Source organism: Amblyraja radiata, chromosome 6 (genome assembly GCF_010909765.2).
Source record: "Amblyraja radiata isolate CabotCenter1 chromosome 6, sAmbRad1.1.pri, whole genome shotgun sequence".
In the NCBI taxonomy this organism is placed as follows: Eukaryota; Metazoa; Chordata; class Chondrichthyes; order Rajiformes; family Rajidae; genus Amblyraja; species Amblyraja radiata.
This window is the reverse complement of record NC_045961.1, coordinates 39,808,730-39,836,205: the sequence shown is the minus strand read 5'-3', so window position 1 is coordinate 39,836,205 and position 27,476 is coordinate 39,808,730. Positions and strand designations below refer to the sequence as shown.

At 39.8% G+C, this 27,476-nt stretch overlaps 1 protein-coding gene across 10 annotated transcripts in view; it reads right to left on the bottom strand.

Annotated features, from left to right (window-relative positions):
* Positions 1 to 27,476, bottom strand: part of map4k4 (mitogen-activated protein kinase kinase kinase kinase 4) — a 298,343-nt gene that overhangs the window by 254,862 nt on the left and 16,005 nt on the right. For 9 of the 10 annotated variants that reach the window (XM_033022583.1, XM_033022586.1, XM_033022589.1 and 6 more), the window contains exons 3-4: positions 22,987 to 23,226; positions 22,577 to 22,642 (exon numbers count right to left, since the gene is read on the bottom strand). In XM_033022583.1, the coding sequence (XP_032878474.1) occupies positions 22,577 to 22,642; positions 22,987 to 23,043 (123 nt within the window). In that variant the 5' untranslated portion in view covers positions 23,044 to 23,226. Of the gene's footprint in view, positions 1 to 22,576; positions 22,643 to 22,986; positions 23,279 to 27,476 lie in introns of those variants that run through there. The other variant, XM_033022584.1, reaches the window with a different exon arrangement.

Below are 27,476 nucleotides of genomic sequence, written 5' to 3'. Positions count from 1 at the left end.
AAGACCACAGACAACACAGCTTCCTGGGATTTTCTATCTCTGTCTTGGAGGTTTTAGACCACAAAATGTGGGAGAGTCTGGACTAGTTATTGACACTGGAGGAGCTCGCTAGTTTCACCACTTTCCTTGAAATAAGATTTCCAGAAACTAAGGCACCATAACTGAGTTATATTTGGCTTTGTGGGATTATGCGGGCCCAATCTTAATGCAAATATACTGTACAATGGTTCAAACTAACAGCATATCAGAATCCTTGAGGAAGGGCATCACCAATGTGATCTACAAGCAGAAGGGGAAAGCTGGAGGGCATCAGAAATGAATGACTCGTATCACAGTTGAAGGTGGATTACAAGGTCATCACCAATTGTTCTGGTACAGGCGATTCCTTCTGACCAAACCTGGGCAGTTCCCAATGAGGGATTCTCCAAGAGTCTTGCCTTGCTCTGGAATACTATTGCCTACATGTAGGAAAGCAGGATGGGCTGCGCCTGGTCGGCTTGAACCTGGAGAAGACATTTAACAATATATCATACGCTTACTATGTGGATGTACTCTGCAAAATGGAGTTTAGGGAGGAAATAGGAATTGGATTCAGCTGGAGAAACAAGGAAGTGCAGATGCTGAAATTTCCTCCAGGAGAAGCTGCCTGACCAGCTGAACTACTCCAGTACTTTGTCTTCTACAATTGATTTCAGCAACTCGACAGACATCAGTCATGCTGTCAAAATTAACAGGTGGGAAACAAAGCTTCCCCTGCAAATCTGGAGTCAAGCAAAGCACTGCAGATGCTGGGTAATACACAAAAGGGCACAAAGTGCTGGAGTAACTCAGCAGGTCAGGCAACATTTCTGGAGAACATGGTTACACGGCTCAGGGCCCTTCTTCAGACTTCATCGCCACACAATGCTCAATTCAGTTGTACATTGCTACATTACCTATCTTTACTAGAAGGTTTCTGCAGATAAGCATATTTGACCACAAGTCCATCAGGCAGTGGTGAGCATAGAATATCCCGCATGTCCCGCTGGAATGCAGAAAGTCAAAGATCATGGGGAAAGTTTCTTGAGCAGATTGTCAATCATTTGGCAGGATGCCTCACCAGCCGAACCTAAACAAGCATCAAGCCTATTTGGCTGGCACTGAGAGGTGGCCACCCTGTCAGATCCTTCCCGTACACCTAAAATTATTCACACTGTACACTGCCCCTGGTGGCTGTGGCGCAGGAGAGAATATCATTGACCCGAAACATCACCCATTCCTTCTCTCCAGAGATGCTGCCTGTTCCGCTGAGTTATTCCAGCATTTTGTGTCTATCTTAAATCTTAAACCTCATCCAAAACTGTGTGTTTATCCAGGTCTGTAAACATATGCATTGATCCTTACCAAATGCATTGATTTAAATGGTACGATTAACACAGAGAAAGATAATGATTCATTATGTTCAGTAAATACATAGTATATTTTTGAAATTGAAAGTGAAGCCGCTCTTAACCGCTGCATTGAACTCCCATAATTTATTTAAGATTATACCTCAACAACTAATCAACTAATTTCCGGTTTGTTTTTCAGAGGCATAAAGATGAAGAAAACAAATATATAGATCAAATTGGATCATATTACTGTGGGAAAACCTAACAATTTCACCGACTAGAAAGATTCAGGCTTTGATTCAGGCGGGAAACTAACTGAAGCTTGAACTCAGGATTAGATGAAAAGTTATACTTTATAACTTACGAACCTATCTCCAATGATGTATTATTAGTAAATTATTCCATTCTTCTTTAGCATGCCTTTTTTTTCTCTCTTACTTTCTATCTATAAAAAAAACTAGTAACTGATATTATTAATGTATGATTGATATACATGAAATGTTTTTATTATGATATGTGCTTGTATCTAATAAAAATATATTGTTTTAAAAGATATAAAACCTAATTGGTCAGGGTGTATTAATTTATCGATAACTAAACTTAATCTGTGGGCTAATATTTTAGCTAATATCTTCTAATCCGTGTTTAAAAGGGCTATGGCTCTATACGAGCCAGGGTCTTCAAGGTCCTTATCTCTTTTTGGGATAAGTATTATTGTTGATTCAGTCAGTGTTGGTGGTAATAGCTGTTGTTTAAAGGCGTAGCTATATAAAGTTTGTAAGCGTGGGGAGACCAAGTCACTGAATTTTTTATAAAATTCATTGTTCAGGCATCGGGGCCAAGGGTCTTCCCGTTTTTCAGAGACTTAATGGTCTCTTCAATGTCTACCGTAGTTATTTCTGCGCCCAATAACTCTCTCTCTCTCTCTCTCTCTCTCTCGTTTAAACCAGAGAGGTTGCATTTCTGCAAAAGGTTTTGCATGTTCGCAGAGCTGGCTGTTATTTTTGATGACTATAATGTCTGATAAAATTGTAAAAATCTATTGTTGATGTCCTTGGGTATTGTAAGCAAGTCTCCCTTGTCTGATCTGATTTTGTAAATGGTGTGTTTGTTTTCTAGTTTGTGGAGTTGATGAGCTAACAATTTCTGTGGTTTGTCTCCAAATTCAAAGTGTTTTTGTTTAGTATGCTGGAAAAGCCTTAAGATTTGAGCTGAAAGTATATGATTTAACCAATATTTGAGAGCAGCAATTTTATTATGTTTTATAATAGAGGAGGCGATCGCATTTTCTATGTCTAGCTGTTTTATCTAGCTCTCCCTCCCGGCTCTGCGCTGCTTGGCCCATCAGCCCCAACAGCCACCGCCCCGAGGAGCGGCACTGAGCTCGCGAGGACGAACACGGGAAGGGAGAGGAGAGGCATCCAGGACAAGGATATTTTAATTGTAGGGAAGGGGGGGGGGAAAGGATAGGGGGAGGTGAGGAGTGGGGGAGCAGGCGGGGGGGGGGGGGGGTTATGGAGGGATGGAGAGAGTGACAGGGTAGGGAAAGTGGAGGGAAGGAGAGGTCAGGGAGGGAGTGGGGGAGGGAGTGCTGGGGATGTGGTGACAGAGAGTGGTGAATCTCTGGAACTCCCTGCCACAGAGGGTAGTCAAGGCCAGTTCATTGGCTATATTTAAGAGGGAGTTAGATGTGGCCCTTGTGGCTAAGGGGATCAGAGGGTATGGAGAGAAGGCAGGTACGGGATACTGAGTTGGATGATCAGCCATGATCATATTGAATGGCGGTGCAGGCTCGAAGGGCCGAATGGCCTACTCCTGCACCTAATTTCTATGTTTCTATGTTTCTATGAGGGGGGAATGGAGGAGGATATAAGTAGGAAGAGGGATGGCGAGGTAATGGAGGAGGGGAGGGGAAGAGGGAGGAGGCGAGGGAGGGGGTGAGAGGAGGAAGCAGAGGAGGGTTGCTGGAGGGTAGAGAGGATAACGGAGGAGGTGAATAGGGGACTTAAGAGGGAGAGTGAGATGCTTTCACATTGATCTTATTTTTTAGTTATTGCCACGTCAGTGCAGTTGGGGGCTATGGACGAGTGGTGGAATATTGCGTTGGGGGACCAGGCCTCCCGTGTGACAGGGACCCAACGGGTCCCGCTTGGTCTAGTTGGATATAAAATCTTTACCTACTTAACTCGTATGTGATAATGGAGAGGAGAAATTCCCCAAATGAAAAGGAAAAATAGTCTTCTTTTCCCAGTAAGAATTCTAGATTAGTCTTAATCTCTTCACCTATATGATACTGAAGGCAGTTTGGCCCAGCAGCGACATGCTGGCTCCAGTAAAACATTCCTTTCTGCCTATTCCACACGTCTTATTTCCCTATAGCCCTGCATCTTATTCTCTCATGCTGATCAATTCCTCTTCTTTGTCCATTATCTATGTCAAGGGCAAATTTTAGAACGGTAAACCCCCGTTCTAACAGACCACGGTGGCTGGAGTGCAGGTAGGGGTCGGTGGGAGGGGCTGGGGGCAGGCACAGCCTGGAAGCGGCTGAGGAAGCTGTGTGGGCTGGCAGCAGTGGCAGTTGGACCGTCTTGGAAGCGGACAGGGAAGCGGTGCAGGCCGACATCGGCAAGCCAGCCTGACGGTGAAGGTCAGTAGGTCTGTCCACTATAACTGGAGTCTGTTATAAAGAGGTCCGAAATGAGGACTGTGGTTAATTAACTTTCTCGCAGACCAACAGGTTGTGGGAAACCCATGCGATCATGGGGAGAAAAAGAAAACTCCACACAGATAGCTTCCGAGGTCAGCATCAAACCCCAGTCCTTGATGCCACCGCATTAACTGCTGCACCACCCACACATGTCATGTTAGGTGACAAATTATTCATTTATACTGAATAATCTAAGTGAAAGAAAAGTTATGTGCAAACCGTACGCAGATAAATGTCAAGCTATTGATCTGAAAATGCAGGTGCAAATGAGAATTTAAAATTTTTAAAATGTAATTTAAATCGGAGTAGTAAAAAACACTAAAAGGTGGGAAGATCAGCAGATGTTTTAATGCTCACATCCATCTCTAGATTTTGAACAGTCTAGATTAATGAAATCAGTAAGTAAATGTGAAGTTTGTCCCCCAAGTCCCTCTCATGTTAACCTACAAATATAAAGAATAGCATACTGTGAAAACTACACTATGTCGCAAGCTCTAATTGAGAACCGCAATGGGTGCACAATCAAAACTAAAGCATTCACAGCATGGACTTCAATGCCAGCAACCATACGCTGCTTTGACTTTGTTTTTACAAGTTAGTATTTTTAAAAACATGCTAATAATCAGTAGGCATTGATTAAAAAATATATATGCCTTCACATGTGATCACATATTCCACATCTATTGCTTTCCTCATGCACTCGGACTGAAGAGCAAAACATCATTAGGAAAAGGTGCATCAGAACATTTACCCATCTTGTGAGTATCTGAAAATTGAAACTAAGCCCAGTCATTAGGAATCTTTAAGCAACACTTTACTGGATTAAGCAGGTTGGGAATGAACTGCAGATGCTGGTTTATACCAAAGATATTCACAAAATGCTGGAGTAACTCAGTGGGTCAGACAGTATCCCCGGAGAAAAGGAATAGGTGATGTTTCGGGTCGAGCCCATTCTTTAGACACCCGCATTTTGTGTCTATCATTGGCTACTGGTTTTATTGAATAAAACATTCAATTACTTCGTAAGCATACGGCAATAACTAAATTCACGATTGGTCAAAGCAGAATATGAGGGAATGTTTTCCCCAATCAATTCTAACAAATATTGTAACTAGGCCTTACAACATATTTATAGATTTCACAGCTGAGTGTTAAATTGAGGGAAATACAGTCAAGTTGTCAGCCTGATTTTTCATTTGCTCAAACTGAGTTATAACGAAGCAAAAGAAAACTTCCTTACATGATCAAGCTTACAATATATTTAAGGGCATTCAACAATGTAACTGAATTCTGCAAATGATTACCTCCATTTTAATTTTGATAAGATTTGAATCCAAAGAATAACCACAACTTTAATCAGTCTAACAAAAATAGTTCCCACCAGCACACTTGCCAAATGGGTTAGCACAAGTTTGCACATTTTACTCTCTGAAGAGGTCATGGACATGATTCACATACATCTTGCCGCACAATTTTCAGCCGGAAGAGGAACAAGATCAAGGCGAAAACTAGGATAATCTTCTATCGTAAATAATGTAACAAGTATCAGTCTTTCATTCTTTAATTAAGAATGCAGCAAGGACAACATTAATGCAGTGATAGCCCCCGAAGGCAGAGATCATTATCAAAATTGATTCAAATCCAACACCAATGCATTGTTTATTGATCATAAGATCACAACTGTTCCCTTGTGCACAATCTCCAACAGTTTTTAATATCACACCATTATGGTAGCAGGTGAACAGACAGAGTAACAACAATAAAACCAAGTTCTTCCATTTTTACTTTAATATGAGAAATGTTATCTCGGGATTAACAAAGAGTATGACGGTGAACAGAATAAAATTAATGTTCGCACTGCACAGGTAATTGTTATTGTCACATATTCTAACATTACTAACTCCGTGAAGGTTGTTTGTTGATTTTGATTTTCTCTGAAGTTACCCACGGTATGATTTTTGCCAAATATTTTCATCTTTTAAAATGCTAAAAAGGCATTCGGTGACTTTAAAACCATTTAACAAGGTTGGAGGTGTCAGGGGAGAGGAAGAAACAGTTCTAACTACATATATTCCTCTTGACCTTTCCCATTTGTGTCCCTGTCCAAATGATGTCTAAATATTGTAATTGTACCTATGATTGCAGCTTCCTCTGACAGCTCATTCCTTATACCCACCACTCTCCCACCTATTCTGCTTTTCCTACCAGCTTGTTGTTTTAACATTGAAAGCAGTTTTTTTTTTTTAATGAAAACACACCTAGATTACGGGATTTTCAATTTCCCGTTCTTTTTATCTATACACTAAATTTACCAAACTAATAGCATTACAGATACATTTTCATTTTGTGGTCAAAAATATTATACAACTATTGAAAAGAAAATCTTTTTTTTTTTGAGCATCAGGAAAAAGAGATAGGCTTCTCCAGTAAATCAGCTGTTAATCCTAAAACCTATATCAATTCATGAAACAATCTCACATGACAGAGAGTATAGCCCATCTGGTTTCAGATTGAAGGCTGATATAGCCTAAGGGAAAAGCTCATGGTGAAACGACTGCATTTGACTTTAAGTAAAACCAGATGGCCAAATGACGAGGAAGGGGGATCTAGCAGTATGAGGGCTAGAGTCATTGCAAACATTTCTAGACTTTTAAAACATTTTCTCGAACAATTAAGTGTAAAATAGAGATTTCCACCTCCTAGAAACACAATCTTTGACTCTGCTAACAGATGTCCTCAATGACCTTTAACTGCAGCCCACCTATTGTTCTAGCATAGGTTGCTCCAGCAACATTGACCAGTGCCAAAAAAGCAGCAAAATGAAATTAGGCAAAGCTCCCTCTGAGAAAGATAATCCATATTAAAGGAAATTAAAACATGAGGGCAGTGTAAATAATATTTCCAGTAATGTTTTTAAAATGAGCCAAGCTGCTGGTAAGTTCATTTGATATATTACAGACATTCCAATTATGTAATTCTGAAAGCATTTTCCACTATAACTGAAATTACCAATCCCAGTAGCAAAAGAAAGTGCAGTAGCCAATGTTTAGGACAATGGCCTAAACAGCCACGAGTCCAATATTTAAATTCAAAGTGATTGGTGAGGAAATAATGCTACAAAACTAAATTCACTTACAAAACAAAACTCAAAGAAAGGGAACCCATCACCTGGGTGATTAAAAATGGTCTCAACCCAAAATATTACCTACCCAGATCCTGTTTGACCAGCTGAGTTCCTCCAGCACTTTGTGTTTTACCTATTTTGTAGGTCCCAACCATTGGAACTGATTAATTTTTCTCTAAATTCCCCTTACAAATCACATTAAAGAACTAGTACCAAACCATTTAATGGTTCATCGGGTAATGCCTTGGCCTTATACCAGAACAGACTAGGGGCAAACATAGCTTACTCAACCACAGTAACATCTGTGGGATCTGGCACTCAAACAGAAACTGGTCAAAGATTCAAGTGAAACTGGATCATAAACGGATCAAATCAATCATCAACGGAACTTCTGGATAGGTATTATTCCATCACACAGTTTACATTTGGTGTCAGTAATGACATCCCATTACAAAATGTAGTGAAGACAGAGCAATGCCACTCATGGAGTATGCTGTGAAAATTGCTGTGTGAACTAATCAAATGAAATGCAGCAGCTTTCATTTCTAAATTAAAGTTCCATAATTTCAATGCCTTTAATTTAATTTTCATTTGGCCTGATACCAATTTTCTCCTTTCACACTCCTGTCCACAACACGATTCCACAAATAATAGGTATCCTATTGCATTTTACACTGGACTAGTAGAGATTGTGTGTGATCTTGCAGAAGCAATTGGGTCTTCATCATGCATTTAATCACACATTTACACACAAATCAAACTCAGATTATCTTGCGTATTTCAGGAGTCACAACCTAGAAACTTACTTGCTTAAATTGTTCAAACACAGACATTAACTTAAGCCAAATAGGAGCTTGTTCAACCATCTAGCCATTAAAATATAAATATCTTTATTCCAAATTATGCTGCACTGCATTGTTCCTTCCACTGTTCTTCTAATCATATTAGTAAAAAAAAAACAAGTTTTAGTTCCACATGACTTTCAGTTTTTTTAGTAACACAAGTATTCAAGACTAACAAACATCTGGATAAAAAAAAATCCCACTGATTTACACAGGTGGGTAATTAATGTTAAATAAATATTAACTTTGTCATACTGCTTAAATGAAAGGAAAGATTTACTACCCCCACTACAAACAGAATACATCACTACTAATATTGTCTCTCTCTCTCTGGATTACAGCTGCTCCTCGACCCACGATGGGGTTACGTTCCGATAAACCCATCGTAAATCGAAAATATCGTAAGTCGAAAACACATTTAATACAATTTCATCACGTGACCAGAAGTGAGCTACCGCTCACTGCCGTCACCCAATGTTTGCACCATCGTAAAGTCGAAATATCGTATGTCGAATCATTGTGAATCGGGGAGCATCTGTACTGCCATCACTGATTTCAGTGTTCCAAACCAATGATCTAATGCCAACAGAGCTCTTGGTAACCTTTCAAATGTCTCCAATATACACTTTTTGGAAAAATGCAAGATACTATTGTTAGCAATCAGAAACAAATGCCAGCAAATCATAGGTCTCTCTGCCCACTCACTGTTCTGTTAAATGATATCTTTGTCAGCAAACACATTAATGTAAGAAACAAAGCATTTTAGAGGTTGACAATACAAGAAAGCTCAATGCAACATCCTAGAAATCTGCATTGAATTGTTATTTATTGTTTAAAATTGCAGTATCAAGTATACATCAACAGAATCATCCATTTAATAACAAAAAACATGACAATGGCAACTTCAATAGTGTAAGATTAATTTCAGAATGGATCTCTCCCTCTGTCTCTCTCCCTCTCAACCCCCCCCCCCCCCCCCCCCCGTCCACAGCAAAAGCCCATTCTAGTCTCAAATGGAGATCAGATGGCAATCACCAGAACCGATAAAAAAGCAACCCTCACCTTCAAATCTACATGGCATCTCCTTACATCATGCAGTGGTAACTCAATATCTCTCCATTAAAGTTTCTATTATGTTGCAAACTCAACTAAATAAAATATAAACAAAAATGTGAAATACGTTTAGCAAACAGCTCCACAGCTACTTCTTAAGAAAAGGTTAGAACCCCATTTCATATTCTCTTTATTATCACTCTGAATTTGGTCAACATGCAGTTGCCAGCAACTTAAGCTTCCCAAAGTGAGTAAGATTTGTCTTCACCCAGAGGGAGGTGGCAGTTTGGAATGCACTCCTAAAATTGTGATGGAGGAGACACCCTCACAACATTAAAGCATCTGGATGAGCACTGAATCATCTTAACATGGCAGGCTACTGAGCCTGTCCCACTTAGGCAATTTTTTCGGCGACTGTCATGGTCGTAGCACGTCGCCAAAAAAATGGCGACTGGACCCCCCTGCGACTGTCTACCACCTAGTCGATGGCAAGCTACCGACAACCGGCGACCCATTAGAATGTCCACCTACGCCAACCACCTTCGACAAGCTACGACCCTGTCGACGACAACTGAAGACAATTCAGTCGCCAGTTGACGTAGGTAGTCGCCAATGGAATTCACCGAAGTCAGCACCAGCGACAAGCTACGTCATCCTGGCGACAAGCTACGACAAGCCAAATGTCGCCAAATGTCACCAAAATGTTTTGAACATTTCAAATTCTAGCGGCGACCAGAAAAACGTTACAATTCTTTGGGCAACTGAGGAGACTACAGGCGACACCCCAGCGAACATGTGGCAACAGCCTAGTCACCTGTAGTCGCCTAAAAAAAATCACCTAAGTGGGACAGGGGCAATAGGACTAAAGCAAGTGCTGGTGAATGGGATTTTTAATATGGGTACTCCATAGTTTTCATGGCAAAGATAAGATGAATGGTCCCAGCCTTTTTCCGAGGGCAGGACAGTCCAAAAATGGAGGACTTGGATTTAAGGTGAAAGAAAACATTTAAAAAGGGACCAGAGGGGCAACTTTTCCATGAGGGTGGTGGGTACATGGAATGAGCAGACAGAGGAAGCTGTGGAGGCAGATGCAATTACAACGTTTAAGAGACATTTAGGCAGGTACATGAATAGTAGAGGGTTGAGAGCATATGGGCCAAATGCAGGCAAACCACAGCCTAGGTAGACATCTTGGTTGGCATGTACACGTTGGGCTTAAGTGCCCGTTTCCAAACACTCTACGAAATTTACAGACATCGAGGGTTGAGTGGCCTGTTTCAGTGCTGTGTGACTATGAATAGACAATTCTGGGGGGAAAAAGTGCCATTCATGACTACATTGACGAAGGGCACAAGGTTTGAAAGAGCACCCAAAAGGAAATTATCATAACTATTTGCTTCTAAGGAAATAGACTGTTATTGTTTAGGCTAATTAAATTGTTCCCAAAGTACAACTATTATGCATGGATATGATTAATTTTGTAAAGTGTGTCATTGCTTGAAATTTCCAAGCCTTAAGGAAACCTGAAGTTTCTGAAATTGTGAAACCTGAAATTCTGAAATTGTGCATCCAAGAGGAGATGAAATGCTATTGAAAATTCTCATTACAACAATAAACATTTTGCTGCTCAGTTATTTTCAAATTGTAATACTTCTGGACAATACAGAGTAAACTACAATGCTAACACTTTGGATCAAAATCGCTTTGACTAATTTTAACTGATTTCTAGTATATCAAGCTTTAGTTGTATACATCTCCTGTAGATTAGGTCGAGTTAACTGTAAAAGTGTAACATATCCAAACATTTTAATACTTTGAATACATATTACAATTCACAATAACATTCCCTTCTCAGCTCATGGCAAATTGCCTCCAAATTGTCTACCAATACTAATTTAACTTCAGACACAAAATGCTGGAGTAACTCAGCAGGTCAGGAGGTATCTCTGGAGAAAAGAAATAGGTGGCGTTTTGGGAAACCCTTATTCAGTCTGAAGAAGCGATCTAACCCGAAACGTCACCTTTTCTCCAGAGATGTTGCCTGACTCAGAGTTGCTCCAGCATTTTGTTGTGTCTATCTTCGGTCTAATTTAACTTCCATCATCTCTGATAGAAGAGCACATTACATTACCAACACAACTTTTATATCCACAAACAAAACAGCAAAAACAAAACTTAAGATTGTTTTATAGAGATAAAATGCAGTTCAAAAAGACAGTGCAAAACTCAAGGACAGGCATAAATTGATGCATAATTTTATTTTTGATGTTGAATTCTTAAAATTTTAGCTTTTAGACAAAGCTAAATATATAGGATTTAATATAAATCAAGGTGAAGTCATGACTATTCACAGGAAGTTGGTACTCATTCTGCAAATAATCAGGCACCACTTCTGACCAAAGTTTCAGTAACCCCAAAGCAATTTGCTCTTTTAATGTGCTCAAAATATTTCAATTTCTACTCTTATTGGGCATTTCATTAAAATGGAAATAGCCTCACTTTATCATGTAGACACCCAGGGCCAAATATGCCATTCAAATAGCCACAACTAAATAGTTGATACGGATGATAGTGTGCCCAGTTTCCAAGATACATACTACAGTTATTCATTCTGAAATGCATATTAATGAAAGGAACTTGGTACAAGTCATACCATAGGCAGAGTTTTAGATAACTCAAATTTAAAGTAGTGTGCATTTCGAATTGCTGTACGAGTCACACTGAAGCAGATGAGACTGGACACATCAAAAATATAGATGAGGATTTAAGCAGATGTGCTGAAAGGGTGAAGCGGGTGATGATGCAGAGGTAGACAAGTCTTACAGATGGAGAGGATATGGGAAAGGTCAGAGCACCAGCGGGCTGAAACTTAGTTGTGTCAAATCTCAGGTCAAATGAGTCACAAACTCCAGCAGCATCATAGAAGTATCAAATTCCAGGACAGTCACATCCTGTAGACCAACTCCAGTGAAGTGAAAAATACAATACTGCCCCAAGGTGCAATTATACACTACTCACCTCCGGCTTGGTGATTAATTTTTGCTGTGATTAAATATCTCTGCACTACCTCAAATTAGTACAAATTACACAACATCCTGATGTGCATCCATAAACATGAGTAAGCCAGAAATGTCAACGGTTCAGACGCAGATATATTGTCAATGGAATAAGGGAAAGTGCTTTGAAATTCAATCCTGAAAGCACCAATAAAATTCCAGAATATAACTATCAATGAAAATGATTTATTATAAATCTCCAAAACCAATGTCACAACTTCCATGGCATAAAATCCAATACAATATTACTAAAGCTGACTGGTTTCTACAACATATTTGAAATTTAGAACTGGATGCAGGTGAATTGAAGTTAAAGTCTACCAATGACAGATTAGGTAAGGCAAATGGAATAAAGATGGCCAGCAATGACTGAACCAAAGTCAGACACAAAGAGCTGGAGTAACTCAGCGGGTCAGGCAGCATCTCTGGAGAAAAAGGAAAAGGTGACATTTCAGGCCAGGACCCTTCTTCTATCCTTTTTCTCCAGCTGTCTGACCGACTGAGTTACTCCAGCATTTGTTTATCTTTGGTATAAACCAGAATCTGTGGTTTCTTTTTATTACATGAAGCCTGATACAACCATGGGCTTACTGAATATCCAGTGTGTATTCTGCTACTAAATATACTACAAAAAGTGCTAAATACTCAGATTAGGCAGCATCAATGAAAAGATGAGTGGAAGCTAAATTATCAGGAGCCTTTATAAGAGGGATAAAAAATTAAAAATTGAACATTTTAAATTGTACATAACATGGGCCGAGTCTGTGGCAGGAAGGAGATGCGAGACTAAACAATGCAAATAGTGGCGGTGGCCGCTGAGGCAGAGATTGAAGACTTGTTCATTGTAGTTTACCAGAGTGCAGATGATATAAACAAATGCATAAACAAGCACAGAAAAGGAAAAAAAAAAAAAAAAAAATAGGACTGGAACTATTGCCGTTATGGGAAAGCTGAAATAAATAATGTTGGAAATACTCTCGTTGGCCTGTATTTGGACAGAGAGTGAACAGGTTGGTGGTATTTCATCAGAACTGTTGAATTCAATGCCGAGTCCCGAGGACAGTAACGTGCAAACTGTCTTTCAAGGTGAGACAGAGGTTCACTTGCACCTCCTCCAATCTCATCAACTGTATCCGCTGTTCTAGGTGTCAAGTTCTCTACATCGGCGAGACCAAGCACAGGCAGATTGGAGGAACAGCACCTCATATTTCGCTTGGGTTGTATACGCCCCAGCGGTATGAACATTGAATTCTCTAACTTCAAATAGCCCTCGTTTTCTCTTTATATCCCCTCCCTCGTTCTCCCACCAGTCTTACTGTCTCTGACTACATTATATCTTTGTCCTGCCAACTCTCCTGACATCACTGAAGAAGGGTCTTGACCCGAAATGTTACCCATTCCTTCTCTCCAGAGATGCTGCCTGTCCCGCTGAGTTACTCCAACATTTTGCGTCTACCTTCGATTTAGACCAGCAACTGCAGTTCTTTCAGACATCAAAGATATTGGTTAGAATGTGAATATAAGAGAGAATTAAACTAAAAGACAACAGGGAGATTAGGGATAATGGTCATGTAAACCACATTTGGATTTTTCAATATAGAGGAGGCAACACTGTGAGCATCCAATGCGGTAGACTAGATCGGAAAGTAATATGACCAGATTACAGTTTCACAAAAGCATATTTCGACATTAGTTAGTGTAAAGGAGGAGATAAAAGAGCAAGTGCTGAACCTCCAGCAGCTGCATGAGATGGTACCATGATAAGACAATCATGTGTTGGTGGGGAGTGAGGAATGAACCAGGGAGTTGTAGAAGGAATTAACTCTTTGGAATTATGATGGGAGAGGTGCATCTTGTCATGGAATTATGTGGAAGGATCGATTGCAATCATGTAGTGTGTTTCAGCTGACTGGTTAGCACGCAACAAAAGGCTCTTCACTGTACCTCGGTACACATGACAATAAACTAAGCTAATATTCAGGGTTCAACAATGAACTGAATAATTTCAGAAAATTTAACTTTTACAGTTTGCATCAGATCTGACCAAGTCTATATTCCTCTCCAAATATTATTTGATTTGCTGAGAATTTCAGCTACTCTCTTATTTCAGATATCTAACTACTGCAGTTTTCTCACTATTACATAGCACTTTTATTCTCTGGCAAATTACCTTATTTATCTCATCTAGATATTTCCAGTAATGGGGGGGGGTCTAGTACCAGAGGGCACAGCCTCAGAATAAAAGGACACACCTTTAGGATGGTGACGAGGAGGAACTTCTATAGCCAGAGGGTGGCAAATCTGTGGAATTCATTGTCACAGATGGATGCGAAGGTCAAGTGATTGGGTATTTTTAAAGCAAGGATTCAGTGGTGTGTCAAAATTTAAGGGAAGAAGGCACGAGAATGGAGTTTAAAAGGAAAAATAGATTAGCCATGATCGAATGGCAGAGCAGATTCGATGGGCCAAATGGCATAATTCTGCTCCTATGTCTTATGGTCTTGTACATAATTTGCAGTTAACAAGCTTAACCATGTCCACGCTCATTACTCCCCTTGTAGTTCAGCTGTCTGTCAATCTCAGTCTTGAATACAAATGACGCCTCTTCCAGTTATCTGGGGAGGAGAATTCCAAAGTTTTATAGCCCATGACAAAATATCCCTCCTCTTCTCAGTATTAAATGGACAATCCCTTATTCTTAAAACTTAATGCCCAACTTCAAATACTGCCTCTAGAAAAAATATTCTCTCAACATTCGGTGACTCTCAGAATTTATTGTGTCAATAATTTCACCTCTAATTCTTCTAAATTTCAAGTACAGGTCCAACTTGCTCAAACTTTCTTCATATATAAACATCTTTTTTCACAGTGGTATAGTAGACAGTGAACAATGATATCCAAGTTTACAAGATAAAGATCAGTTGGGAAAGTGGACTGAGGAATGACAAATGGTATTTAACTCTGACAAATGTGACATGTTGCACTTCATTATGTCAAACAAGGACAAACTTGCACAGTATATGCAGATAAAACACTGGGGAGTGTTGCAGAGCAGGGAGATCAGGTTCCCCAAAACGGCGCGTTAAGTGAACAGTGTGGTAAAGGTGGCACCTTGCACACTTGCCTCCATTGGGAAAGGTATTAAGTACAAAGGTTGGCACAGCATGATGTAGCTGTACGTTGTTGGTTAGACCTCATTTGTTGGGTAGACTGCAGGCAGTTCTGGCCAATCAACAAGAAGAAAAATTAAGATGGAAAGGGTACAGAAAAGATTCACCAGGATGTTACCTGGACTCATTTCCTTGTTACAGGAAGAGGTTGGACAGGCTGGGGACTTTTTCTTTGGATCATAGGAGGACCTTTTGTAGAGGTGTACAAGATTGTTAAGGGATTGGATAAACTGAATGCTCACCGTCTTTTTCCCAGGGAAGAGGATTCTAAAACTAGAGGACATTGGCTTAAGATGAAAGGTGAGAGATTTAAGGGACCTCAGAGACAACATTTTCACTCAGAGTATCTTTCCAAAGATAGCTGAACAGATATGGATAGGAAGGGTTAAAGAGGGACCTGGGCCAAATGCAGGCAAATGGGATTAGCCCCGTATACCAACATAGTCAGCACAGACAAAGTGGGCTAAAGGGCTTGTGGCCCAGCTGAACAGTTCCACAACTCTATAAATCAACTTTCTCTCCACTGCCTCAACACAAGCACAAATGTATCTATATATGGAGAGCAAAACAGTACTCCAAGTGCAATGTCACCTGCATCCAGGGAAGATGCAAAGCTTCCCTGCTTTATCCTCCAAAGCCCCTTGCAATAAAAAGGCCAATTCCATTGTCCTTATTATATGCTCCATCTGCATATTAACTTCTTCAGTTTTGTGTACCAGGTTACCCTACTTTGAAAGTTCTCTGAGCTGCAGCAGTTTCTTCCTACAGATTTTGGCTGCTCCACTGCAAAATCGCCTCAAGGTATGCCTACGTTGAAGTCCTCATCCACTCTCCGACAGGAGTTCAGCAGCACCCTCGCTCCCTGCTCCCCCTCTGTAATTCCTCCTGCTCTCTGACCACGTTTTAACCTGGACTCATTCCACCTTTCCCGAGTCATCGATGACCTGTCTGATTTGTTCTGTGCCTCTAGCTTCCCTCTCCCTTGAATCCGTCTGAAGAATGGTCCCAACCCAAAATGTCACCTATCCATGTTCTCCAGAGATGCTGCCTCAGCCACTGAGTTACGCCAGCATTTTGTTTATATTTTAAAGACCACCCTGTTTAAGTAAGAATTTTACTTTTCATTCTTCCTTTCACAGTTGATAAATTCACCCTTCTCGCATCATACTTCACCTGTCTTGTACACTCAAGCCCTTTGCCAACTCTTTGCGTTAACCCACCTTTCTGTACTTCACCAGCAAATTTCTGTACACCACACAATCCTTCATCCAAGTCAGAATATGTCATACTTTTATATTAAACCTTCTACAACCTTAACCCTGATCCTACTCAAGTCATTTAAATAACTAACAGTTACAATACAAACTATACGGCCTCATAGAAGTGCAATTGAACACAACTTAGATGACATTAACTCAGTCCTTTTAAGAACTGAAAGCCACTTTCTCTGTTCAAGTAAGAATGAAAAATGTATAAATAGAGAACCAATAATCAGCCACTGGATGCGTTCGAAATTTGGAGCATTTACCTATGTAATGACAAACCACAAAAAAGAATGTATGAAATCAGCATCCATCAGTCTTTCACGAAGATCACCATGTTTTCATAAGTGTCCTTTTTGCAGATCTGATATAATAGCCACAACTATAGGCAATACCAATGTTAATTGAACTAAACAAATATAGTACGCCTCTTATGCAAACCAGAAAATGTATACATCACAAAGGTTTTGTTCATGATTAAGGCTCAGATGTACTTCACAAACCACACAAAATGTGCTCTAACAGTGTAGGCATAATTCATTCCATAGTTCTCTCTGCTACGTGCATTTATCCTGACTAAAAAGTTAGCATTTTTGAGCACTTTTCATTAGTCTACTAAATATAGAATTGTCAATTATTTCATGTAGTCAGTTGCGTTCAATCTATTCATTAAGTAGGTGTTAAACCTTCAGTAGTCCCATGATACCGAAGACCTAATTTAAAAAGGCCCAACAGGAAGCATCCTCAGATATGACATACATGCATAATCGGATACAAAACAATATTAAAAATTCTTCATTGTTGAGGTAAAGAATTACAAGCATTAAGGTATCCAATATTTACCATAAAGAAATTTGTGCTAGACTTGGAAAGGACAAATTATTTATTTGACCATGCAATTTCTTCAGTGCATTACACAGTAGGAATACAAAAAGGATATTTCCTCAAATAGTTTATCCACAGTTCCAAAATTTCGCACAGATGGTAAATTATGCACTCCTAAGGGAACTGCATCTTCCATAAGATAAATCAAAGTAAATTTCCAAGATAGCACAAAACAGGTTGTCTAACATGGCACTAAACCACAGCGATTAGTGGGGGTCCTGCAGATCAGATCCTAGTTTGAACCATCCCTAGACAGTTCACCCACTCTGCACGTAACACGAAAAGCAACAAAAACAACCAGTTTGGGTGTTGCTCTTTTTCTTTGATGCCTACCTGGAAAGTGCAAATGGAGATTAAGTGAAAAGGATTAGATTCTGTTGTGATAATAATACGCTCACTGGCAAAGTTCAGATATGTGAAATGACACAAAGAGCAGGAGTGATTCAGCAAGTCATCTCTGGAGAACATAAATAGGTGATGTTTTGAGTCAAGACCCAAAACATCACCTATTCATGTTCTCCTGAGATGCTGCCTGATCTGCTGAGTTACTCCAGTACTGTGTCATTTTTTTTGTAAACCATCATCTGCAGTTCCTAGTTTATTCAGATATGAGAAGTTTCTTGTGCCTGCAGTGCCTTGTGTTTTCAGATATGAAACATGGCACCCAAGGAATAACACTCAGCAAAAAAATCAAACAAAAAATGAGAAAATATTTAATAAATATTTAAGCCACCCCGTTCTGACAATTATACCTTAATCAATACAAATGTAAACTGTATAAAAGGATGCAAATTATATGACCTCTCAAGAAAATGAATAAATTGGAATGATAGCAAAATAATGATTTATATGAATTATTTAATTTATTAAATTAATACATTTTTATCAATTAATTTCAATTTATTAACAGAAAGTACATTAGGGTCTTGATCAGTTGGACAAATGGGCAGAGGAATGGTTAATGGAGTTTAATGTAGATAAGGCGATATGTTGCATGTTGGGAGGTCTAAACAGAGTCGGATCGCCACAGTGAATGGTAGAGCCCTGGGAAATGTTGTAGCATGGAAAGATCTAGTAGTGCAGGTACATAATTCCTTAAAAGTAGCGACACAGGTGGATAGGGTGGTCAAACATGCTTTTGGTACACAGGCCTTCATCAGTCAGGGTATTGAGTCTAGAAGTTGGGATGTTATGTTACAGTTGTACAAGACATTGGCGAGGCCACATTTGGAATGTTGTGTTCAGTTTTGGTCACTCTGCTGTAGGAATGACGTTGTTAAGCTGGGAAGCATGCATAGAAGATTTATAAGGATGTTGCCAGGACTTCAGGGCCTGAGCTATAGGCTGGGCAGGCTAAGACTTTATTTCTTGGAATGCAGGAGGATGTGGGGTGATCTTATAGAGGTTTATAAGATCATGAGAGGAATGGATATTACCCAGAATAGCGGAATCAAGAACCAGAGGACATAGATTTAAGGTGAGAGGGGAAAGATTTAATAGGAACCTGAGAGACAACTTTTTCCACACAGAGGATACAGTGCCCTCCCTAGTGTTTGCAACAAAGACCCATCATTTGTGTAACTTCGATTTTCCAGCATCTGCAGTTCCTTCTTAAACCCATCATTTATTTATTTGCCTCTGTACTCCACAATTTGAGATTTGTGAAAAATCATACATGGTTAAAGTGCACATTGTCAGATTTTACAAAAGGCCATATTTATACATTTTGGTTTCACCATGTAGAAATTACAGATGTGTTTATACATAGTCCCCCCCCCCCCCCCCCCATCATCCCATATTTCAGGGCACCATAGTGTTTGGGACACATGGCTTCACAGATCTTTGTAATTGCTCAGGTGTGTTCAATTGCCTCCTTAATGCAGGTATAAGAGAGCTCTCAGCACCTAGTCTTTCCTCCAGTCTTTCCATCACCTTTGGAAACTTTTATTGCTATTTATCAACATGAAGACCAAAGTTGTGCCAATGAAAGTCAAAGAAGCCATTATGAGACTGAGAAACAAGAATAAAAAGAATAGAGACATCAGCCAAACCTTAGGCTTACCAAAAATCAACTGTTTGGAACATTATTGAGAAGAAAGAGAACACTGGTGAGCTTACTCATTGCAAAGGGACTGGCAGGCCAAGGAAGACCTCCACAGCTGATGACAGAATAATTATCTCTATAATAAAGAAAAATCCCCAAACACCTGTCCAACAGATCAGAAACACTCTTCAGGAGTCAGGTGTGGATTTGTCAATGACCACTGTCCACAGAAGACTTCATGAACAGAAATACAGAGGCTACACTGCAGGATGCAAACCACTGGTTAGCTGCAAAAATAAGATGGCCAGATTACAGTTTGCCAAGAAGTACTTAAAAGAGCAATCACAGTTCTGGAAAAAGGTCTTGTGGACAGATGAGATGAAGATTAACATATCAAAGTGATGGCAAGAGCAAAGTATGGAGGAGAGAAGGAACTGCCCAAGATCCAAAGCATACCACCTCATCTGTGAAACACAGTGGTGGGGATGTTGTGACCTCGGCATGTATGGCTGCTGAAGGTACTGGCTCACTTATCTTCATTGATGATACAACTGCTGATGGTAGTAGCATAATGAATTCTGAAGTGTATAGACACATCCTATCTGCTCAAGTTCAAACAAATGCCTCAAAACTCATTGACCGGCGGTTCATTCTACAGCAAGACAATGATCCCAAACATACTCCCAAAGCAACAAAAGAGTTTTTCAAAGCTAAAAAATTGTAAATTCTTGAGTGGCCAAGTCAATCACCCGATCTGAACCCAATTGAGCATGCCTTTTATATGCTGAAGAGAAAACTGAAGGGGACTAGCCCCCCAAACAAGCATAAGGTAAAGATGGCTGCAAGACAGGCCTGGCAGAGCATCATCAGAGAAGACACCCAGCAACTGGTGATGTCCATGAATTGCAGACTTCAAGCAGTCATTGCATGCAAAGGATATGCAACAAAATACTAAGCACGATTACTTTCATTTACATGACATTGCTGTGTCCCAAACATTATGGTGCCCTGAAATGGGGGGGGGGGGACGATGTATAAACACTGCTGTAATTTCTATAGGGTGAAACCAAAATGTATAAAAATGGCTTTTATTAAAATATGACAATGTGCACTTTAACCATATGTGATTTTTTTTTTCTAATACTAATCTCAAATTGTGGAGTACAGAGGCAAAAAAATAAATGTTGGGTCTTTGTCACTGTAGGTATGTGACCTGCCAGATGGTTGCTGAGGCAGGTATTATAACAACATTTAAAAAGACATTAATGGGAAGTGTTTAGAAGGATGTGGGCCAAACACGGGAAGGTGTAGGTGTAGTGTAGATGGGATATCTTGGTCAATATTGGCAAGTGCGCTGACGGGCCTGTTTCTGTGCTATGACTGTGATTGTATTTTATGAATTCCTTTATTCACAATATAATCTCCAAAACCATGCTCCTACATTTACCTTTGACAAAACAAGGCATGTCACAAGCATCATTACAGGTAATTAAAATTACAGAGTTAGATTTAGCTCTTCGGGCAAAGGGGAGCAAGGGATATGGGGAAAAAGCCGGAACAGTGTACTCATTTTGGATGATCAGCCATGATCATATTGAATGGTGGTGCTGGCTCAAAGGGCCGAATGGCCTACTCTAGCACCTATTTTATATGTTTCTATGATGAGCACTACAAATTCTAATGGTCCTCTGAAAGTTGGAGCACAGCCAAGTATTAAAATACAGTATTCCAAAAACATGGACACACAGCAAATTTGCACAATAGCCACGGTGTAGGACAAAAGAGTAGAACGTGCACAAACAAATCTTTTATCTGGAATGAAGGAATTAGAAATGCTACAATTGTAACAAACAACACAATGGGTTACTATAAAACCTCCCAAAATAAGATGATGTTTTAACAAACTATACAAATCAGCAACAGAAAATCTCCTAGAACTGCAAAAAAAAGTTTTCAAGAACCAGTACTTAACATTCATTGTGAATCTTTTGAATAGAATTGGATGCAAAGTTGCCTAACAGCCAAAACATCCAAAATAAAAGCCCTTTTGAACAAATAACCTTGTTACATAATAGTATATATTTAAAAAAAAATCAAAACAAAGCCACCTTTTCACTCAAATAAATCTTTTCACATTAGATTTGGCATTAAGTTTGTGCATGGTGAATGTGATTAGTGCTAAACAAAAAGACTTTAACAACCCATACTTCCTCTCATCTCCCCTTCCATTTTCTGAAGTGATTACAGTTTGTGACATTATTTATCATGCTTACCATCAGACTAAAGCCTTGCTTACTTGCAAAAACTGTTAGTGAAATGTTTTAAAAAAGTCTCCATCCAATTCTTCCTGCATCTTCAGTGGCAGTGGTCCAATTGAATGAAGTAATTGGTGAAAGGAAGCACAATCAACAAAGACTTGCTCATTTCTAGATCCCTGCTAGCCAGAATATCCAGAACACAACTATGTGGTGGATGTATGTATAAGAAGGAACAGCAGATGCTGGTTTAAACTGCAGATAGACACAAAATCCAGGTAACTCAGTGGAACTGGCAGCATCTCTGAAGAGAAGAAATGGGTGACGTTTCGGGTCGAGACCCTTCTTCTTCTGGTGAATGTAACAAGAACCACTGTAGTTTGGCAAAAGTTAGCAAGAGGTTGAAAAAATAAAGCTAAACTCAGCCTGATCTGCTCTCACTTTGTCGATACAACCAACCATTACACGAGTGATGCATTGTTTGTGGCTATGTCGATCATATAATAGCCCAAAGAGTTTGTTACAAACTGACATGTAACGATAGCTCAATCCACATAGTAACAGAATTACAGAGGAAATAATAGATAATATGTAACATGTATTGTCTTCTCCAGTTTTATATTTGTGTCGTTGTCTGGATGTAATACTCTTGAAATCACAATCATCAATAATGAAGCCAAAAATATATAAATTCTCATTGCAAATTTAAACAAACAAATCAAGTTCCAAATCATACAAATTCTGGTTCGATGGAATAAATACAACATGTACAAGAAAAAAAGGGCATAGGAATAACAACTAAACAAACCTTATACACTTGTCCGTATGTGCCATTTCCGACCACTTCAACCAATTCAAATATGCCGGCTGGGTCCTAGAAAAATAAATGTTTTTAAAATGTAATTATTGGTATAAATCCCAAATCTGGTCTAGCCGGATGATGGTGAGTGAGATGCAGCTGTTGCGCCCCATTTCCATGCACATGCCAATACATGCACAAACAAAGAAAGCTCCGAACTGTTCCTGCTTTTCCCCATCAAAGCCCAACAAACTGCATAAATAATTTGACAACTGGCTGGATTTTAACATAACAACCTCAATGCCATGTGTAAATAAGTTTTAAAGCTCGAATAAATTGGTTGTTGTTTCCGGCTGAAGAGTTCACATTGTCTTTCTATGAAACTGTTATCCCTCCTTCAAAGCCAAGCCTATACTCACCCGTAAAGAGGCGAGATCTATCTCCACCAGACTTTTAGCAGGAGAGTCGTTCGCCATCTTCGTTAAATTTGCGGATTTTCTTCCCTCTTTACTCTCCGGTCGGGTATGATCCGTGCATCTAGGCGTGGATGCGAGCTGCCGGGAAGTTCTCTCCTCTTCTTTAGACCATGTTCAGGTGGCAACAGCTGCTGCTTCTCCCAGCTCACCCTCGCCTGAGCCACACAAACACAGGAAACCGCTCTGTCTATCTGCCTGAATGAGTGACTTGGACGAGAGCGAGTCTCCGCTCTGCACCACCCCGCCCCGGGAGGCGCGCGACCGGACGCAGGAGCGCGCGAGGCGCGTGCATGTGGACGCGGACACGCGCACTGCCAGCGAGATGCGCGCTCCCGGGACAGGACGAGCCGGAGACCTGAGTCAGGGCGCGGCACCTACAGCCCGTCCTGCAGTTGCCGATGCCGCTGCTAACAATCTGGACCAAAGATTATGATCTGGTCACCAGATGCGCTGCTCGCCAATGAATGCGCGCAACCGCACGGATATAGTGCACGGCTGCTGCTGCTGTTGTTCTTTATTTTTGTTCCCCGATGTCGCCAGCTATATGAGGTTGGGGGAGGTTTTTTGCTAACTATTTGCCCGTGCAAACAAAGAACAGGGTCGGGGCATGTGTGCGCGCACAGCTCGTCCGCGCGCCCAGAAACTCGTACAACGCGTCAAACACCAGCGGAAAACACGCAAGCTTTTGGCTTCTGGGTAACATCATTCTAGCAGTTCCCCAGCGCTGGGAGAGAGGGAGAGGGAGAGACTCCTCGCAAAGCCAGACAAAAAGCTTATTCATATTCATAGAGGGGTGTGGTAACGGCTGAAAAACAAGACTTTGGGTCAACTTTCCAATAATTTAATATCAGCAATTCTGGTTTAATGTTACTGTTTGTCAATTCTAACAAGAGTGTCACAAGTTACGCATGGTTATTTATGTAAAGGGAGAGTTGGAGTAAAGGTAAATAAAATATACCCGGACGAAAGCATCACCGAGAATATTTTGGTGTTATCAATAGGAATAGTGTAACGTGTAATCTGAGGGCTACGTTTTTGTCTGTCCATACATGGGAGGCAATTAATGTTCAATTAATTAAACAGCAACCTTTTTGAGATTAGACACAATATGCTGGAGTAACTCGGCGCGTCAGGCAGCGTCAATGGTGAAAGGGAATAGGTGACGTTCCGGGTCGAGACCCTTCTTCAGTGAGGCTTTCAATAAAACTTGTGGGAAATGGTAGTTGTTATTTGAGGGTACACAAAAATGCTGGAGAAACTCAGCGGGTGCAGCAGCATCTATGGAGCGAAGGAAATAGGTAACGTTTCGGGCCGAAACCCTTCTTCAGACGGGTTATTTGATACGTGGTTAGCAACTGCAAGAAATTACACGGGGCGAGCGCAACTGCGAGATCATCAACAAAGAGCGCAGACATTCAATGCAATTTTCGTGACAAGTGTCATGCGCAAACTTTAAGTGCAAGCCTGTTAATTTAAATAGAAAAACACAACACACAAATTGCAAGTCAGTGTCAGACTTGCAAAACAGTTTTGAAATTCTGAAATAAGAGTACGAGAATTATTTGATAATCCTACATATATGGGCACTGTGTCCCACAATTTCAACAAGGAGTTGCTTCAAGGTGTAACTCGTATTTACAGTACATCGCCGTGTGTTGCATTTGATTGGCTTAACATTACGATGTGTACGGCTCTTTTGGGAGATAAAATTGCCATTAGTAAAAAAAATCAGGCTCAATGTGCAAAACTGACAAGAAGCAAACACTCAGTGAAATTTCAGCGAACGTGAACGTGTAGGCGTCAACAAGAAGTTTTCAAGAAGTCTGAAGAAGGGTTTCGGCCCGAAACGTTGCCTATTTCCTTCGCTCCATAGATGCTGCTGCACCCGCTGAGTTTCTCCAGCTTTTTTGTGTACCGGCGTCAACAAGAAGTTTGTTTACCAACATTTGATCATAATATAGGAACGAATTGCTTCATACTACTTTTTGATTAATTTCCCCGGAGTATGCAAAGGCTTTTTATCAGTTGTATTCCTGCCGAAAATGTTCGTTTTATCGGCGATACAAGCTACTTTAAGAGGGATACAACATTGACTGAGGTGTACAAGATTTGCTTTAGATACAATTTATACGACGAACGAAGCGGACATTGCGACAATGTATTCAAACCTGCGGTCGAAGACAAACCTGCAGTAAAAATCCAGTTAAACGTAACGAACTGTTCGTAATAAATGCTAAAGAGATAACTAAATGTTTTTGAAAGGCCAACTCGCATCGCGCAAACCACTGAGTACCACCCTTCCACAATTATCCCATCTCCCTCACTTCGGCTGTCGACTTCTTACACCGATTCAAATATTCATCTACACACTTAAATGCTATCAGCAACCCAACATCAACCACGCTCTTAGGCTGTTCATTCCAAGTGAAGACAGTGCTGCAGTAGTTCTACAGGCCAGGCAGCATCTCAGGAGAACAGGTATAGGCTACGTTTCAGGTCGGGAACCCTGTTCGTTCCAGCTATACTCTCTGGAGGATGAAGAAATCCCTCCATCTCACTCACTCTCTTATGCCATATCCTACATTTATGTCCCCTCATTTCATTTACTTCTGATGTTGGGAAAGGTTTCCTGAAGTCTGCCCTCAAAATCTTGTACACCTCAGTCAATGTTGTATCCCTCTTAACCAGGTATGCTGTAGGGAGAACAGAGCAAGATTCTCCAGTCTTCTCTGCTCCATCCCAGGCAGCATCCTGTTGAAAATCCTTTGCATCCTCTTATGCACTTTCACATCCTTGGGTCACTTCCAACAAAGCATTCTCAGGTAAAGCTCAGGATAGGTACCATGTGGAAAGCAAACCGAGATGTATTTCCTGCGATATTTGAAATAAGAATGATAATTCTTTGGAATTAAATGGCACAACGTGTTTATCTTATAAATTTTCCAATTGAAAGAAAATCATCTATACCTGTACAATACCATCACCCAAACTGTCATTTAATTCCCCACCTAGAAAGGAACCTTTTATTAAAACAAAGATATTGCCATATTAAAGTGAGATTGACAATTCATTTGAAATTTGTTTTCATTTTGGGAAAAGATGGTTCTAGGTTCTTATTAATTGTGAATTGGATTGAACTACCCAAATTAATTTCATTGTATATCCTAATTGCCCTTGGGACATTAGTCTCACAGGCTGAAATAGTCGTTATTCGTACCTAGTTCAGCATCAAATGGGAATTGAAGCTGGCATTTATGATCTGTATGATTTCCATGCAAAGGTAGCTACCAACAGATCAACGTTTACAAAAGTCCAGTAGCTTCCCGATTGCCATTATTGATGCTAACCTTTTGTTCCAAATTTACTTAATTACTTGAATTTAGATTTCCCAGCCACATTGAGAATTGAAATTAATCTCCTGATTTAGAGCCCAGGCCTTCGGATAAACAACGACACAATAACCATATTTAAGTATTTTTTTTTTTTGTTGTTGTTTTTTTTTGTTTATTTTATTAGAAGTTAATACAATACAAAACAATACAGTGGCACCTAATTTTAGGTGCCAACTATGTCATACCGTAATCCATTCTATGTACAACCTCTAGTTTTATGTTATGAGAAGGAAGTAAGCAAGACAAGAAAAAGAAAACAATAGAAAGGGGAAAAAGTAGAAAAATAGATGGTAGAGAGTAGAAAAACGTGAAGTGTGTATATAAAAAAATAATAATTAAAAAAAAGAAGAAAAAAAAAGTGGAAAGTAGAAATAGAAGAGAAGGCCCCTTAAAAGAGAATTTTTCAAATCTATATTCGGAGATGTAAATCTATCCACGTCATGAACTGAAATCAGCAATCCTTATGGTACCGCTGCATCACATGATTCCAAAAAGTCGATGAAAGGAGACCAACTCCTTAAGAATTGGTCATATTTATCTATTAGTCGGAGTCTCATTTCTTCAAGGCGTGCTATGTCCATCATATTCCTAATCCACATTTTAACAGTTGGTATGGTTGTATTTTTCCAAAATTTAAGTATCAATTTCTTTCCAATTATTAACCCATAATTTAAAAAAACATTTTGGTCTTTATTTAAATTGGTATCTTCTCCTATTATTCCAAATATAATCCATTCCATTTTGGGTTCTATTCTTGACTTGAAGAGCTTTGTAAATATATCAAATATATCACTCCAAAATGTATTCAACTTTGTACATCCTACAAATGAATGTGTTATATTAGCGTTTTGAAACAAACATTTATCACATCTGGGAGAGACGTTTGGATAAAATTTATTCAACCTCGTTTTTGAATAATATAGTCTATGTAATAATTTGAATTGAATTAAATTATGTCTTGCATTAATAGAACAGTTATGTGTATTCATCAGATACTTTTCCCATCTATCCTTCGAGATCTTTATCATTAGCTCATGTTCC